At 47.9% G+C, this 17,098-nt stretch overlaps 1 protein-coding gene across 1 annotated transcript in view; it reads left to right on the top strand.

Annotated features, from left to right (window-relative positions):
* Positions 1-8,086, top strand: part of ANKRD10 (ankyrin repeat domain 10) — a 33,591-nt gene extending 25,505 nt beyond the window's left edge. Inside the window, exons 5-6 of the mRNA XM_030314170.1 lie at positions 3,045-3,140; positions 6,514-8,086. Of these exons, the coding sequence (XP_030170030.1) occupies positions 3,045-3,140; positions 6,514-6,989 (572 nt within the window). The 3' untranslated portion in view covers positions 6,990-8,086. The remainder of the gene's footprint in view (positions 1-3,044; positions 3,141-6,513) is intronic.
* Positions 8,087-17,098: the final 9,012 nt, after the last annotated feature.

Genomic DNA, 17,098 nt, shown 5'->3' with positions numbered 1-17,098 from the left:
TCAGCCAAGGAGTTAAAAATCCTTGCAGACATTCTACGGGAACAATGCACTACAAAGATTGCCTGTCTGTAGAGAATGAGAATTCTAGGCTGGCTGCATCAGCACCTGCTGCCCACATTAAAGAGTTCCTTGCCTACTAAAATACACAAGCCCTTGGTCTGTTTCATTTTTCTCCTGCCGTGTTAATGAGGTACTGTCAGCATTCACAAAGTGACGCCTGTGAGATGGGACCGTTGCCGAGTAGTCCCTAGTGCGGAGCCTGGGTCTCAGGTTCAGGGAGTCGTTTTTGCTGTGAAGTGGCATCGGGCCCTGGCCCCTCCCCTTGGACACAGTTTTCCCTCGGATGTCCCCAGACTCCTTTGCCAGCGGCCCTTCTGGCCCCCTAGTGGCAGGTGTGCCCTCGTGTCCCACTCCACTTTACAGCCGGTCTCATCGGAGGGAATTCTCCCGGCTTCATTACTGGCTACTCTACTTACTATTGAGACTTTTTGTTGGATTGCTGTGTTGGAGCCATTCCAGGCTAGCCCGTGGGCTTCATGCACTGAGGCGGGCGCTCTTCCAGGCCCTGGGCTTAGGGGATGAGGAGACAAATTTCCCTGCATTTATGAAGCACTGTTGTTTGGTTGTTTGGGTTTTTTTTTCTTTGTTTTTTTTTTTTGTTTTTTGTTTTGTCCTCTGTCAGTTTTTTTTTTTTTTTTTTTTAAACCTGCTTTTCAGAAATCTGAAATTGTACAGATAGCCTAGCTGTCACTTTTCCAGAGGGACTGTGGCCCCTGAATTCTGAAGAGCGGACGTTACAAGTATGCATACCAAAAGCTGTGTTGTATCCCAGTGGAATCTTCCTTCCTGTTTGCAAGGACACTTGTGGCTTTGCCGTGCTGGCCTGCACAGTTCTCCTCCAGCCACCTGAGCACCTGCCTGACTTCTCAGGCATAGGAGAGGAAGGGGCAGAGCCCGCCGACTGCACACTCCTCATCCCCCAAGTAACTAGCTGAGGTCTCCCTGAAGGTCATGAGGACTTACTTGGTCAACTTGCACCCCAGATGCCCGGGCCACCCACCCGGCTTTTGAAGGTGGCCTGTTTACTGCTGATTTCCTGAAAGTACCTTGTTTCACAGTGAAGGTAGAGCCTTGCCTGTCGCTGACGTAGGCCCTTAGAGGAGGAAGGAAAGCTCTCAGTGGGAGAGACTGAAACCCACCGTTTAACGCCTCTGGTTTGCAAGCACCTCTCTTGTGGAGTTCTCTTGGCCCCGTGCCTGTTCGCTCAGGTTTTTGCCCAGCTACACAAACCACACTGTTCACTTTCTGTTTTCCCCACATACTCACCACTCAGAATGTGTGCCTCTTTCATGAAGACCATACATTATTATCTTTGGTCTCCATAGTTTGGGTTAGGGTTAGTAAGAATCTAGACGTGGCATGCTCATTCCTGTTTTGTTTTGTTTTTTTAATGTTTATTCATTTTTGAGAGACAGAGTGTGAGCAGGGAAGAGGCAGAGAACAGAGGGAGAGAGAGAACCCCAAGCAGGCTCTAGGCTCTGAGCTGTCAGCAGAGTCTGACACGGGGCTCCAACCCACAGATGGCAAGATCATGACGGAGCCAAAGTCAGACACTTAACTGAGCCACCCAGGGGCCTTGATGCTCATTTCTTTCTTTTTTTTTTTTTAATGTTCATTTTTGAGAGAGAGCGTGAGCAGGGGAGGGCCAGAGAGAGAGGGAGACACAGATTCCAAAGCAGGCTCCAGGCTCCGAGCTGACAGCACAGAGCCCAACGCGGGGCTCAAACCCACGAACCACGAGATCATGACCTGAGCCAAAGTCACATGCTTGACCAACTGAGCCCCCCAGGCGCCCTGATGCTCATTCCTGTTATGTATATTGAAAATGACTCATGTGCCTCTAGAATTAGTAGTAATTAGAGCTGCAGAGTTCGTGTCAGTTTTTAAATGTTTATTTGAAAGAAATATTTAGTTCTGAAAGTTACTGTTTGTTGTATATCCTTGGACTCAATAATTCTCAGTGTTTCTCTGACTAAAGAACCAGAAATGGACACAGAGCTGTGTCTATAAGGATGTTGATTATGGTGTTCATGACAGGAAAGAAAGCTGAAGCAAAGCCAGACAGCGGTGGGGATTTGGTGGTGGGTGAATTATAACACAGCCATGCAGTGGATGACTATTCGACTTTAATGAATTCTTTTGAACTTAGTTGATGAGATGCGTTCATGCCATGGTAAATGAATAAGAAGGCAAGGCATAAAAGTGACTTTGGGGTCCATTTTTATAACAGCACATACTTATGAAGACTAGAAAGCCAAATGTCCAGTGACCGTGACTGTTCCTGTCGACGGGGTTCCTAGGGGAAGTGTGCGAAAAGGCGATACTTGGAGGAGACACGATTGAACGTGCACGCTAGTTTTTCTCCAAGACACAGAGAATGATCATTTTCTGAGGAATGTGCATTTGTAACTTCCTCTCAAATGTCTTGAAACTAAGACTCTTAAGGTTTGTTTCCAGTTTTATCGTGTGTTGGTGCACAGGCCTGTGCCTCACCAGGACACTATTGAGTCTTGACTTTAACCTCATTTTCTGCTACTGAAATTAGTGATTTTTGTTTTGAAATTTGAAGATAGTTTTAATGGTTGATGCTATTCAAGAATTATCTTAGTATTTATGAAACACAACTGAAAGAACATTTGGGGCATAATAGAATATGCTGACCTTAAAAACCTATTTAGAAACATCTCTGGGTTGTACACCTGTTGTATTTTGTCCAGGTGACAGTCTTAAAGGAGAATTTGTACCATCGAGCATACGTAGAATGAGTACCTGGAATCCCGTGACTTTTCATTGAAACCGCAGACTTGAGGAGATGTTCTTTATTATGGAAAAGGGGGTTTCCCAGGAGCGTACTTGATTTATCAGCCGTCTGTGGATCACCAAGTTGTTGGCAGTTTCACAGCAGCTAGTGCTCTTGAGGCAACAGGATTATCTTGAAGGCTCTTAGGTCCGGGGATCTAAAATCGCCTTTGTGTTCTGTGCAGCTCAGAGCTCGGACTACTGCGTGCCGCTGGAGAATGGCGAGACGGAAGACGATGCGGACAGAATGCTCGTCGACAGAGAGTGTGCTGCTGTAACAGGTGGGGGTGGACAGTTTCCTGTTAGCTGCGGCAACAGCCCCATGGTCGAAGACACCACACAGCAGGAGGGTGGTTCTGTCGGACCAAAAGAAATAGAAATATATACTGTGTCCGCAATGCAGACCCCTTGTCGTTGCAAGAACCAGTATGCGTATTATTTCTAACATGAGTTTCTCTCACAACGTTTGCACTCTGTTGTCCAGCATTTTAAAGAATGTTCTGCCGTGTGCATATCTTGGGCGAGTTTGTAGACAACAAGGATACGAGTGTTTTGGGTGCACGTTGTATAGCTGTGAAAGCTGTTAAGTGCAATCTTCCTATTTTGATTTGAAACTTTTGCTTAACGTGCCTTGTTTAATTCTCCTGGGTTTTGCATGCATCCCTTTCTGACATGTGACCTTTGGGTGAACGCACTGGACGGGCGTCCGTTGCCGGTAATCTCAGCGGGATAAAGGGCGGGGAGCGTGACCCGCTGTAGACAAGGAGCTCCAGCCGATGCGTGGTTCTCACTCGTGACCGGTCACGCCGCTGTGGACTCTCCTGCTCGCCGCTCCCGGTCGCTCTGGCTTCTGGGGCGTCGCTGAACACCGCGCCTCACGAAACACGTTTTGCGTGCCCAGAGTGTTAACATGTTCAAACGGTTGATAGTCATTTTCAGTTTTTAAAAGTCGAAGGCTCCATTTCTTTTTAGCATTTAGAATCTCTCGAGATTTATCCTTTCAGTTCACACTTTGCTCTGCCATTCTTCAGGTGACCCTGAAAACACGTTAGCTGTTTCCTCCTGTGTTGATACGTTTAGAAGGAGATACTGGTTGGTTGCTTGGTTGGTTTTTAAGGCTTTGTTAGTGTATCTCTGTGCTAAATTCTTCAGCGGGGTAGGAGATTATGTGTACGGTTTCCCAGACGTACGTGAAGAAATCATTTCTATTTACTAAAATGAGAGGGAAATGTGCACATCTTTCTAGAAGCGTACAGGGTTGTTACGGGTGGATTCGCCTTTTTGCCAAAGAATTCAGTGGGTAGATTTTCTAAGGGAAATTTTGATTGGATAACACATTTAAAGACCTTGGCCAAAGACGAAAACCAAAACTCAAAGCTCTTCAAAATAAATAAATAAATAAATAAATAAATAAATAAATAAATAAATAAATAAATGGCATTGCTACATGCTTTTAAAAAGGCAGGAGTAATCACTCTTTACTCTTCACGCACTAATTCCCTGGGTTTTCGGGCTGAACTTAATGCCAGGCTTGGGCGTAGATTGAAAAGGCCACGCTTCGTTTCAAGCCCAGCTCATCCAACGGAGCAGATGCCACATTTCCCCTCAGCTTACGGCACTGTGTGCCGGCACACACACAGGGTACGGGGCTGCCAGGGATCCCCCACGGTGGGCGGGCAGACGGGGAGCAGGAGCGCGGGCCCCAAGGGGCGCCTGGAGCCAAGTGAGGACGGCCAGGAGGACACAGTCCCGGCCATGCGGGGGTCACAGCTCAGCCAGTCTCTGGGATACCTGCTATTTTCAGGCTCAGTTTTATTAGATACTCCATGACGACGTGAGGTTATCAACTGGCCTCGATTTTGAGATTGCATAATGGAGCTAATTTACACTAACTGGGCACCGAAGAGAAACAACACGCACACATGCACGCGCGCGCACACACACACACACACACACACACACACACGGGGAACACTACATGGGAACAGTGCGTCTGGGTAACTCGGATTTCCAAGGTCATGCTCGTTTACCTTTTCAGGTCCAGTCACCTGGAAATGTACTATCCATCTTTGTGAAAAGTGCATCGTTATTTGTCCTAATCACTGTCAAGGTTGCCATCATAGTCGGGAGTTTGACCACCCAGGAAACGTTGTCTATACTTTATTTTTGAAAAATAACTGATATAAATGTTTCTCTGGGAATATCTTGTTTCATTTCTTTTTATTAGGTTCTTGAGACACTTGTTCTCTGGCCTTGAGTGTTTACTAAATGGAAAAGCTGCCATTTAATTTGAAAAAAAAAAAAATAATAATCCCTTATCCTCTGAAGAATTTATAGCAGTTTCCAAACTATGATTATCACTTAAATTGCCAGAAAAATGGATGGTTAATGGAATGTTTGGAAGGTGTTTTTGTTCACTGAACAAGCCGTGATCTTTTTGTTGGCGGGAAGATTTGTGGATCACACAGAAGCCTGGTGTCCAGACGCCAGTCAGAGGCGCACAGATGGCAGGTGGCACAGCGGACAGCAAGCCCTGCTGGGGGGCAGAGACGCGTCCTCGCTGGGAAGGCAGTGGGACTCCTCTCCTCTGTATTTAATACCTTTCTTTAATAGCCCAGACCATTGAGATTAAATTCAGTGTCACAAGCAAGACCTGATCGTAGATGATCCTCTGTGCTGTTGAGCGAATCCCCACGAACACAAATGGTAGTCTTGAGTCTCCTCGTACCGAAAAATACCTCGTACTGACTCTTCCCGTGGGTCCGCACGTGTTGTGACTGACTCTTCCCACCTCCCCCCATAAGGCATCCTCCTCTTAATGGATGTCTAAACAACCAACGTTTTTCCACCGTAAGTGATTTTTTTACAGCAGTCCAATTAGGTGAAGCCTTGGACCCCGTTGTCCCTGTAAATGCTGAACTTGGAGGAGCCCGCCAGTCAGTGCCAATGTGCCGCTGGCCCCAGGGCGGACGCAGGAAAACACTTAGCGACTCATTCTCTCGTCGCCGCTCTGCGCTGTGCCTGCGCCGCCGTGTGGCATCTCGCAGAAGTGCCAGGTGGATGCGAGTGGCGCTAAGACGTGACCTCTTGCGTCCACCTCCCCGGCTTGAGAGGCGGGCAGCCTCCACGGAGCTCTGCACCACTGTCTCGCCTGGTCCCAGGAGCTGCCCCAGGCCCGGCTTCACGGACCCTTCTCTTTTTCCCTTAAGAGCTGCAGAGGTGTGGGGTTTTATTTTAGCTCCGTGGAAATCCTTCCGTTTAGTTCTGCTGGACTTTTTTCTCGGGTGATTTTTAAAACTTCTTTCTGAAAGTAGTCTTAAAATGAGAACAGGTTTTTTTTTTGACAGCTTTTCAGTACTGCTGGTATTTTTCGTGCCGTGTTATTTGTCAGCTTAGGTTTTTAAACTCAGCTACTCGATGCTACTGAAATTCATAAATGTTTCCTATCTTACCAGGCAAGTGGCACTGTTGTGTTCTATTTTTAAATCTGCCAGTGCACAGTTTTCTACTTCGGCGAAGGAACCGGTCTGTTTGAGAGAAAAAACAAAAGCTAAATAAACCCTTTACAATTGTAGCAGCAGTGAAACATTTTTTGCACTTTCTCCTTCCCCCCCTGGTTCTGAATTTTGGTGACAGGTGTATTTCTTAATGCAGATGTGAAAAACAGTAGCTCCGTGTCGAATACATTGACAAACGGATGTGCCATCAATGGACACTTGGACTTCCCCTCCACGACACAGCTCAGTGGGATGGAAAGCAGGAATGACCAGTGCTTGACAGGATCTAATGGAATTAGCAACGGATTAGTGCCAGGACGGCCTTTTCCGAGTAGTCAGGGTTCTGTTTGTATTAATGGGACCGAGGAACCGGAAAAGACTGTGAGTGTTAACGCGGAGATGTGCGGCTCTCTGCACCTGAACGGGAGTCCGAGTAGCTGCATAGCTAATAGACCTTCGTGGGTGGAGGACATCGATGAGAGTCTGCACTATGGGCACTACCATGGCTTTGGGGACACTGCCGAAAGCATCCCCGAGCTCCACAGCGTGGCAGAGCGCCCCGGCTCCGCGAAGGGGGGAGACAGACACGGCAGCGGCGCCCTGGGGGCCATGCACCTGTACCACGGCTCTTAGAGACGCACTCGCCCCCACCCCCCTGCAGCAGCCAGCTCAGTCCTGAAGTGGCATCGATTTGAGGGAATGCTGCGACTTGTACTATTTTTTTATACTTTAGCTTTCTGGAAAAAATAAGCTTTTATTGGAAAAGTTCCTCCCGAGTCCCTATTGTATGCACGCGTAGGGCTTATTAAGTGCATAGCTGTTTCTTTCACAGGATGGTGAGCCTCTTCTGGAGTTTAATTTTTCTCCCGCCAGCCGCAGTGTTTTCTTTTGAATACTGTCACCTTAATTGCCATTATTCCTTCAGTCAAATTAAATTATATCTGATCAACAGAAATTGGGGCCAGAAAATGAGGTGCCTGGTGATTCAACTCCTTGCACATAGTGATTTTGAAGAGCTTGCTTTTACTCTTTCCTGTAGAATTTGTGACAGAAGACAGCTCTTTCCCTATGCAAAGTATAGCCTTACAAAGATTTCTTGAAGAGAATGTTTGATTTTTCAGTCTTTTCATGGAAACTTTGCGACTTGCCGTGTGGTGAGGTCTTGCTTAGAGCCACACGTAGTGGTTCGGGGGTGTGAGCGGCCCCTTCTTTAAAGCCGTGGCTCCCTGCCCTGGATTTCATTGAAAATACGTGCAGCCCGGGACTGACCTATGATATTATTCCACATTTCTTGCTTTGTCTCTACACTTTTACCACAGATAACGGTTTCCTTTATAGGTAGTGGAAATTACTCTTTATAGGAACTGCCAGGTCAGAATGTTTAACTGACTTTTTGACTTATATTTTCTTTTTTCCTCGTTTTTGTTTTTTGGGGTTTTCTGCTTTAAAATGTATACCACTATGTATATCCAGTCAACTGAGAGAATTTCGGATCTCTCTTAATAAAACTGCACTAAGTTTATGGTTTTATAGAAATTAGCTTTTGTTTAGGCAACTAGTGGTCACACTGTGCAAATATTGTAATGAATTTTTACTTTTCTGATTTTTGTAATAAAAATTGGTGAAGATCGAGAAAATGTCAGATGAACAAACCAATGTTCTAAGAGTGTAACTAACATGTTGTTTTTAAACTGTTCTTTACAAATTGAATAAAAAACTCTCACACTCGAGTTGTTCCTAGGGTGTTCTTTCTTTCCAAGGTGTGAGGGCCCGTAGGGCGCATCTGTGCAGGAAACAGGAAGGGAGGTTCAAGTTCAGTATTGCCTTTTATTTTGCTTGTAAGATTTTACTTGACTCCCCTGATCCTGCCCATGTAGCTATTTCTTACCACTGTTTGATTTGTTAACATGTGTGCTCTAGTTGTATGGATACTTGGTCTCACTAGGTGGCTCTTAGGGGTCTAAATTGCTGTCAGCCAACAGTAATGTCCCTGCGTGCTTATTTTCATAAAAGACAGCAACCCAGGAGGCTCCTGGGCGGCTCAGTCGGTTAAGTGTCCGACTTCAGCTCAGGTCATGATCTCTCAGTTCACGAGTTCGAGCCCTCTGCCGGGCTCTGTGCTGACAGCCAGAGCCTGGAGCCTGCTTCCGAGTCTGTGTCTCCCTCTCTCTCTGACCCTCCCTCATTCATATCTGTCTCTCTCTGTCTCAAAAATAAAATAAAACATTAAAAAAACTGAAACAGGAGTGGTAAAGTGAGTGGAGACAAACCTCAAACAAGCCTGGATGTGAGCTGATATTGACACTGGGTATGTAAATGTTATTGTTCTGTGTACTTTGTATATATTTGGGGGAATTTTTTTTTAATTTTTAATTTTATTGTTTTTTATAATTTACATCCAAGTTAGCATATGGCGCAACAATGATTTCAAGAGTAGATTCCTTAGTGCCCCTCCCCCATTTAGGCCCTCCCCTCTCCCACAACCCCTCCAGCAACCCTCAGTTTGTTCTCCATATTTATGAGTCTCTTGTGTTTTATCCCCCTCCCTGTTTTTATATTATTTTTGCTTCCCTTCCCTTATGTTCATCTGTTTGGGTCTTGAAGTCCTCATATGAGTGAAGTCATATGATTTTTGTCTTTCACTGACTAATTTCACTTAGCATAGTACCCTCCAGTTCTATCCACGTAGTTGCAAATGGCAAGATTTCATTCTTTTTGATTGCTGAGTAATACTCCATTGTGTATATATACCACATCTTCTTTATCCATTCATCCATCGATGGACATTTGAGCTCTTTCCATACTTTGGCTATTGTCGATAGTGCTGCTATAAACATGGGGGTGCATGTGTCCCTTTGAAACAGCACACCTGTATCCCTTGGATAAATGCCTAGTAGTGCAATTGCTGGGTCATAGGGTAGTTCTATTTTTAGTTTTTTGAGGAACCTCCACACTGTTTTCCTGAGTGGCTGCACCAGCTTGCATTCCCAGGAAATTTTTTTAAATTAAGACTTGAAGAAGACAAAGAATGATCTAGTACTTTAAAAACATATGGACGTCATTTTAACATTGACCAAGAATAAGCTTAAATTTTGCTCTGCATGTCTCGCCAAAATTAAGTGCATCCTAAACTATTATAATAGTTAACTGGTTCTTAACTTTTTTTGGTCTGAAGACCCTGTTAGGTGCTTGTATACTTAAATACTAGTGGCAAACAATTGGTAAATTAGACTTTTTAAAAAAATTTTTTTTAACGTTTATTTATTTTTGAGACAGAGAGAGAGCATGAACAGGGGAGGGGCAGAGAGAGAGGGAGACACAGAATCCGAAACAGGCTCCAGGCTTTGAGCTGTCAGCACAGAGCCTGACGCGGGGCTCGAACTCACGGACCATGAGATCATGACCTGAGCTGAAGTCGGACACTTAACCGACCAAGCCACCCAGGCGCCCCGGTAAATTAGACTTTAAAAAGTCCATTTACAGTAACACCAAAAACCATAAAATACTTAGGGATATATCTTAAAAGATATTCAAGACCTCCACACTGAAAACTGTAAAACATTTCAGAGAAAAAAAAAAAGGTTCAAATGAATGTTTTGGTTGAACTATGGAAAGAAAATCTATTTGCAGATGACATGATATATATACAGAAAGCCCTAAAGACTCCACCAGAGAACTACTGGCACTGATGAATGAATTCAGTAAGGTTGCAGAATACAAAATTAATAAGCAGAAATCTATACATAATGAAATACATTAATAGCAAAAAAGAGACATTAAGAAAATCCCACTTACAATTGCCCCCAATATGATAAAATACCTAGGAATGACATTTAACCAAGGACTTGAAAGCTCTATACTCTGAAAACTATAAAACACTGGTGAAAGTAATTGAAGGAGACACAAACAGATGGGATGACATCCCATGCTCAAGGATTGGAAGAACAAATCTTGTTAAAATGTCTACACTACCCAAAGCAATCTACAGACTTAATGCAATCCCTATCAACATACCACCAGCATTTTTCACAGGGCTAGAACAAATAATACTAAAAATTTGTTTGGAACCCCAAAGGACTTCAAATAGCCAAAGTAATCTTGAAAAAAAGAACAAAAATGAGGCATCAAAATTCTGGACTTCAAGTTATATCATAGAACTATAGTAATCAAAACAGTATGGTAGTGGCCCAAAAATAGACACAAATCAACGAAACAGAGAGCCCAAAAGTAAACCTATGCTTATATAGTCAGTTATCTACAGCAAAAGAGGCAAGACTATATGATGGGGAAAGTCTCTTCAGATACTGGTGTTGGGAAAACTGCATAGTTATGTGCAAAAGAATGAAAATGGACCACTTTATCACACCACACACAAAAATAAATTCAAAATGAGCTAAATGTAAGACCTGAAGCCATAAAAATCTTAGAAGAAAACAAAGGCAGTCATTTCTTTGACATCAGCCTTGGAAACATTTTTCTATATATGTCTCCTCTGGCAAGGGAAATAAAAGCAAAGTTAAACTATTAGGATTACACCAAAAAAAAAAAAAAAAAAACTTTACCACAGCAAAGGAAGCCACCGTAAAACAAGGCAATCAGCTGGCTGGGAGAAGATATTTGCAACTGATATATTTGGCAAGGGATTAGTATCCAAAATATATAAAGAACTTACATAACTCTACACAAAACAAAACAGTCCAGTTAAAAATGGACAGAGGAGGGGCACCTGGGTGGCTCAGTCAGGTAAGTGTCTGACTCTTGATTTCCACTCAGGTCATGATCTCATGGTTCATGAGTTTGCATCTCACATTGGGCTCCACACTGACAGTGCAGAGCCTGCTTGGAATTCTCTCTCTCCTCTCTCTGTCCTTTCCCTACTCCTGTGCTCGCTCTCAAATAAGTAAACTTCAAGTTTAAAAAAATGGATGGAGCATCAGAGTAGGCCTATAGGTGGCCAACAGACACATGAAAAGATGTTCAACATCCCTCATCGTCAGGGAAATACACATCCAAATCACACTGAGATATCACCTCACACCTGTCAGAATGTCTAAAGTAAACACAAGAAACAAGTGTTGGCGAGGAGGTGGAAAAAAATGAACTTCTTGGTGGGAATGCAAATCGGTGCAGCCACTATGAAAATATGAAGGTTCTTCAAAAATTAAAAACAGAATTACCATACGACCCAGTAATTCCACTACTATTAATCCCCCTAAAAAATGAAAACACTAATTCGAAAGGATACATGCCCCTGTGTTTACTGCAGCATTATTTGCAACAGCCAAGATATGGAAGCAGCCCAAGTGCCCATCGATACATGAAGGATAGAGAAGAGGTGGTGTGTATATGTATATATATATATATATACAGTGGAATATTGTTCAGTCATAAAATAGAATGAAGTTTTGCCATTTGCCATGACATGGATGGACCTAGAGGGTATAATGCTGGGTGAAATAAGTTAGAGAAAGACAGATACCATATGATCTCATTCGTATGTAGAATTTAAGAAGCAAAACAAACAAAAGAGACCAACCAAAACCAGACTTAAGTACAGAGAACAAACTGGTGGTTAACAGGGGAGGTGGATCGGTATGGACGAGACGGATAAAGGGAATGAAAAGCACACTTACCTTGATGAGCACTGAGAAATGTATAGAATTGCTGAATCCCATTGTACACCTGAAACTAATGTAACACTGTATGTTAATTGTATTTAAGAAAAAGATACTCAAAACCCTACACTGAAAACTATAAAACATTTGAAAGAGAAAGGTTTAAATAAATGTTTTGGTTGAAGTATGTAAAGAAAATATGGCCTCAAACAGGTAATTGATACACCAGAACTCTACAGTGGTAGTTTCTTCAGGGTTAGTTGCAGTGTTAAATCAGACCATATCAGTGAATTTCTTTCTTTCTTTTTTTTTTTTTTTTTTTACATTTATTTTTAAGAGAGTCAGAGTGTGAATCAGGGAGGCGCAGAGAGGGAGAGGGAGCACAGAATCCGAAGCAGGCTCCAGGCTCTGAGCTGTCAGCACAGAGCCCGATGCGTGGCTCAAACCCACGAACCGTGAGATCACGACCTGAGCCAAAGTCAGACGCTCAACCGACTGAGCCACCCAGGGGGCTGGAAAATATTCTTTAACTGAGTTTTGCAGATCTTCCAAATGCTGAAACATTGTATTTATTATACAAAATCACCTTAATATCAATAACAGTCTCATAAAAGTTTACAGCTGGAAACTGTCAAGTGCATGGTGTGGATACAAGTTTGGAAATTCTAATTTTTGCTCGAAAGCTCAAACTTCCTCTTCAGACTCAGTCGTTTCTCTTGAAGTGGCTAGGGTCACCTGGTGAAATTCCATAGAACGTTATCTGTCAGACACCCAGGTCTTAGTAACTGTAGTTTCTCAATCATGCTTTCAAGTCAAAACGATGTTTCCAGAAAAAAGCAACTAGTTACACTGTGACGCAGACACGTGCCGCCCCCACCGTGCGGCAGAAATCCTTTATGTGTGCCTTCTGTTCCATCACGCAGAATACGTACTTGGCGGTCGAGATCTTAATAAAATTTATTTTCACTGTGTCAAGGATATTCTTAAGTGGAATTGGCTTTTTAAAAACTGCAGTGCTGAAAAATAGAATAGTAGCTGGGAAATTGTTACTGAGACTGGTAGCATTTCTTGTGAACCATCAACGTACTTGTCAACACAGGAAGAAGTCCTGCCTCCTTGGTTGTACGGTTATGACATCTGGGGTGCCCGGAAATGCCCCAGGGTCCCCAAGGGCCTGCAGGTCACAGTTTAAGAACTGCTGGAAGAGGGGCACCTGGCTGGCTCGGTCGGTAGAACTTCCGACCGGATCTCGGGGTCATGAGTTCGAGCCCCGTGTTGGGTGTACGATGCCCTGATGTTTGGGGCAGTGAGACCTCAGGGACTAAATGATAGATACTGGGAATCTAGACAGGTGTGCCTTGGCCTTCTTTAGCTTGTCTGTAGATCGAATGTTTTCATAATGAGGAGGCAGAGAATGGGAGTAGATTAATTGGAGACGGAAACTAGGAAATTTCTGAAGAGTTCTCCTGCAATGGAGAACCAAGAAGGAGTCCATAGGAAGAAGGGGCCGTGCCTCCTGGAGAGTCTGCAGATGGGAAGACAGGAAGGAGGGGACGCTTCCAGATGGGCACGGGAGGCGGGTGGGGACCTTTACCCTGGGGGGCTGTGTGGGGGAGCAGGAGGGCCAGGGGGTGTCCGGACACGTGGTGCGGCTCCATGGGCCTGGTTTCCCCCACTCGGTGACCACGAGCCCGAGTGACACTGGGCAGGGGGAGAACTCGCATTAGACTTGGTCCGCGATGAGAATCTGGGCAGACGGTGACACCGTCCAAGCTGTGACTGAGTCACGAAGGGTCAGACGGACAGGGCGTGTGGTGGGAGGGAGGCCGCGGTGTGGGCGCTGAGGGGACAGAAGGGTCCAGAGGCCACGGTCTTCACTGGCAGCTCTGCCTTCAGGAGGACAGCCGGCGGGGCCCAGGGGGGTGAGGGCAGGGGGCGTGCAGAGAGGGAGCTGGGATGAGTCAGGAGACGTTGGGAACAGACGTGAAGACTTACTGGGGTGTGTTGGCCGGACCTCCTCTCTGCGAGGCCCCGAGGTCACTGCTGAGAAAGAACTCAGACCAGTGAACCTGACCCAGGTGAGTGGGATGTTTACAGCGTCTTATTTTTCTCTGTCACCGGTGACGCAGGCCTCTGCGGCTTTGTTCAGGGGTTTCGTAGGGTGGGAAACTAAGATTTGGTTAGGTCTTAGAAACCGTCCTGAAACAGACTTTGTATAACCTCTCTGTCAGGTAATTCTGAAGTTAGGGATTCAAGATTCTGGGGGTGATTCAGAAGGGAGACTGAGATGGGAAATCGGGAAGCACCCCGAGTCGAAAGGGGTAAAGAGGCCGCCCAGGTGATCAGGAGGGACAGAGACTCAGAGCAACACTTGCTCTGAAAACCCCTGAACTAGGACAGGAGGGTAATTACAGGGACGGGAAGGGAGCTGTGACAGGGCCCTGCGGGGCTGAGGGAGGAGACCCAGGCCGCAGGCGTTCACAAAGGGGTGCTTTGCAGTTCGGGCCTCATGGGCAGGAGCTGTGGTCACAGCCCCCCGGGTGACGACGGGTCCGGGCCCGACGAGGGCCGGCCAAGGCTGGTGGGGTCCCCAGGGGGTCGCAGCCCCCAGGAGGGTCGTGGTGAGGTGGTCACCAGGCCCTGGCCGAGGCAGCAGTGTCACTGAGGACTGACCTGGGGCACGACGCCCCTGCACGCGCCCACAGCCTCCGCACACACGCTACTGGGGGTGTGTGTCAGGTGCTGGAATGTGCAAAAATGCACACCCAGCCAGGGAGAGACCCCCCCCCCACCCTCCCCACCATGTTCCCCCGGTGCCCGCACAGGCAAAGCTCAGGCCGTGCCCGCCGTGCAGGGGAGATGCTTGGGGTCCGGTTGGTTATCCCCACGGTGTGGAAGGGTGGGCCTGGGCTGGTGGGCGCCCTGTCTGGACCACGAGCCAGAAAGAGGACATGTGCCGTTGGGGCAAGCCGGGAAGCGGCCGATCGAGGCACCGCCTTATCGTGGGACCCAGACTCAGGCAGGTGTCTGTGCAGCCAGCCCTCATGTTTGCAGACTCCCAACTTGGGAAATCACCTACTTGCTGAAGTGTGTCCAGACCCCAAATCAGCCCTCGGGGCTCCGTGCAGATCTTTCGTCCAGTCCCATCGTAGCGCCCACGGCGCCAGCAGAGACCGTGAGACCGTGTTCTGCGCCCCGTGTCCCAGCGCTCAGGCTCTGCGGGGGGGGGGGGGGGGGGGGGGGGAGGGGGTCCTCTTCCCAGTGCATTTTGTGCCACGGTTTTCACGTGTCTGTGCTTTTGGCTGGTGGCTTCACTGTGAAGTGGCCACAGGGGTCGGGCCGAGCGCCCCTGGTGCAGGGAGGCTGAGCTGTGCCTTGGAGAGAAAATGCTTCCTTCAGGCATGAGGTGCCCTGCTGGTGTCTGCGGGGTCAGCGGTAATGCGCCAACAACGTGTGGCAAGCGGGGTGTCTTTAAACAGAGACACACGTGAAACAAGGTTATGAGTTGATGGTTGGGGAAGATGTTGGGACCAGACGCTCGCAGGGGCCTGATTCCATCCCCCGCACCCCGCTCCCCCCCCACCCCCACCAGAGCAGCGGGTCAGCACGTGCTGACGCAGGGTTTGCAGCTCTGGAGCCCGGCCACTGCAGAGAGCAGGAGTCACCGTCTAACCAGAGTGCGGCGCTCAGGACTGGCAGGCGCTCACGAAATGAAACAGCGAGGGGCACTGAGAGTGCAGGCAGGGTTACGGTAATCTGTGCGCAGATGAAAAATTCCTGGTATGAGAGTCACGGCGGAGTCTTAACGCCTGGCCGGCCGTGTTTCTAACGCAGAATGTTCGCACGCCGCTCCTTGACAGTTGCGGTAAAGACGACATGGAAACCCAGATCTGGCGGTGCTCTGGGACGTCCCTGGGTTCTCACCGTGCGTGGTGTCAGTCGCCTGCTGCTGTGTAACACGCGGTCCCAAAGCTCCGAGCCTTGGAGGAACAGGCACCAGGGCGGCGCGCCCGCGTGGGAACCACACGGAGCATCCGGGCTCTCCACCTCCTGGCTCCCTCACGGTCAGGGTGCTCCGGCTCCCCCTGGGCCACGCGCCGTGGCCTAACTGCGTCCCTGCCACGTGGGCCTCTCACGTCACAGCAGCCGCCTTCCCCCCAGGTGGGTAAAGGAGGGTGTGGGAGACTGTTTGCCAGACTCGGAAGCAAGTCGGTACGTGGAGCCCACCCCGAAGGGGAAGGGTGTGAACGGAAGGACTCGGGTCCCCGGGCATCTCGGACACTGCGTACCAGCAGACACGAGATGAACTCCCAGCCGTCGGGGCGGGCTGCACGAACGAGTGTGCGGGCCTGAAAGGCTGCGCCAGAGTGCAGCTGGGAGCCCCCGAGGGTCTTCACGGAGCGGCGGGGGGGGGGGGGGGGGCGTCTAACGTGAAGCCGTGTGAGTGGCCCGTGCCGCAGAGTGGCGTGCACGCTACGAGTCCGGGTATCCCAGCCTCAGAACACGACGATCATGTGTTGTCTGTGGGCACGAGTGTGGGTGTGGCAGGAGCACGGAGCCGCGGGGGCAGGAGTGGGACACCACCTTCGTGAGAGTCAGGGACAGGGGAGGGGGCCACCGAGACGTGGACTTCTCCCCTGCCCCTGCTGTTTGGGGGGCACAGCTGAAACAAATACATTCAGGTGAAACCCGTTTTCAGGACAAGGTAAGGAAGGTGGGGTCGGAACAGCTCGGCCTCTCCCCGCTCCCCGAGCGGCAGGGTCCCCGCAACTCGGAAAATGACGGGTCTCGCTCCCTACCACCTGTGACCGCCACGGCGCCACCACCAGGGAATTTGATCAACGTGTTTGTAGAAACGCCACCAGAGGGGCAGCTGGGATGCACCGGCAGCCGCTCCTGCTCCCTCTGCTGCAAGATCCTTCGTTTCCGCCGCTTGCCGCCGAGGCTTTTTGACAGTTCCTACCGCTCACAATAACCTAAGCCAGTTTTGTGGGCGAAACAACACGGGCCGTGACACCAAATAGCACATTAAGTTTCAGTGCCCAACAGTGACCCTTGCCTCGTTTGAGTAGATTTGGAATTGTCTCCGGAAGGGAAGGAGGAGGGAAGTGTGGGGAGAGACCAGTC

This window comes from Lynx canadensis, chromosome A1, assembly GCF_007474595.2.
Source record: "Lynx canadensis isolate LIC74 chromosome A1, mLynCan4.pri.v2, whole genome shotgun sequence".
Classification (NCBI taxonomy): Eukaryota; Metazoa; Chordata; class Mammalia; order Carnivora; family Felidae; genus Lynx; species Lynx canadensis.
Note: the sequence above shows the minus strand (reverse complement) of the source record. Positions and strands in the feature narration are given on the sequence as shown.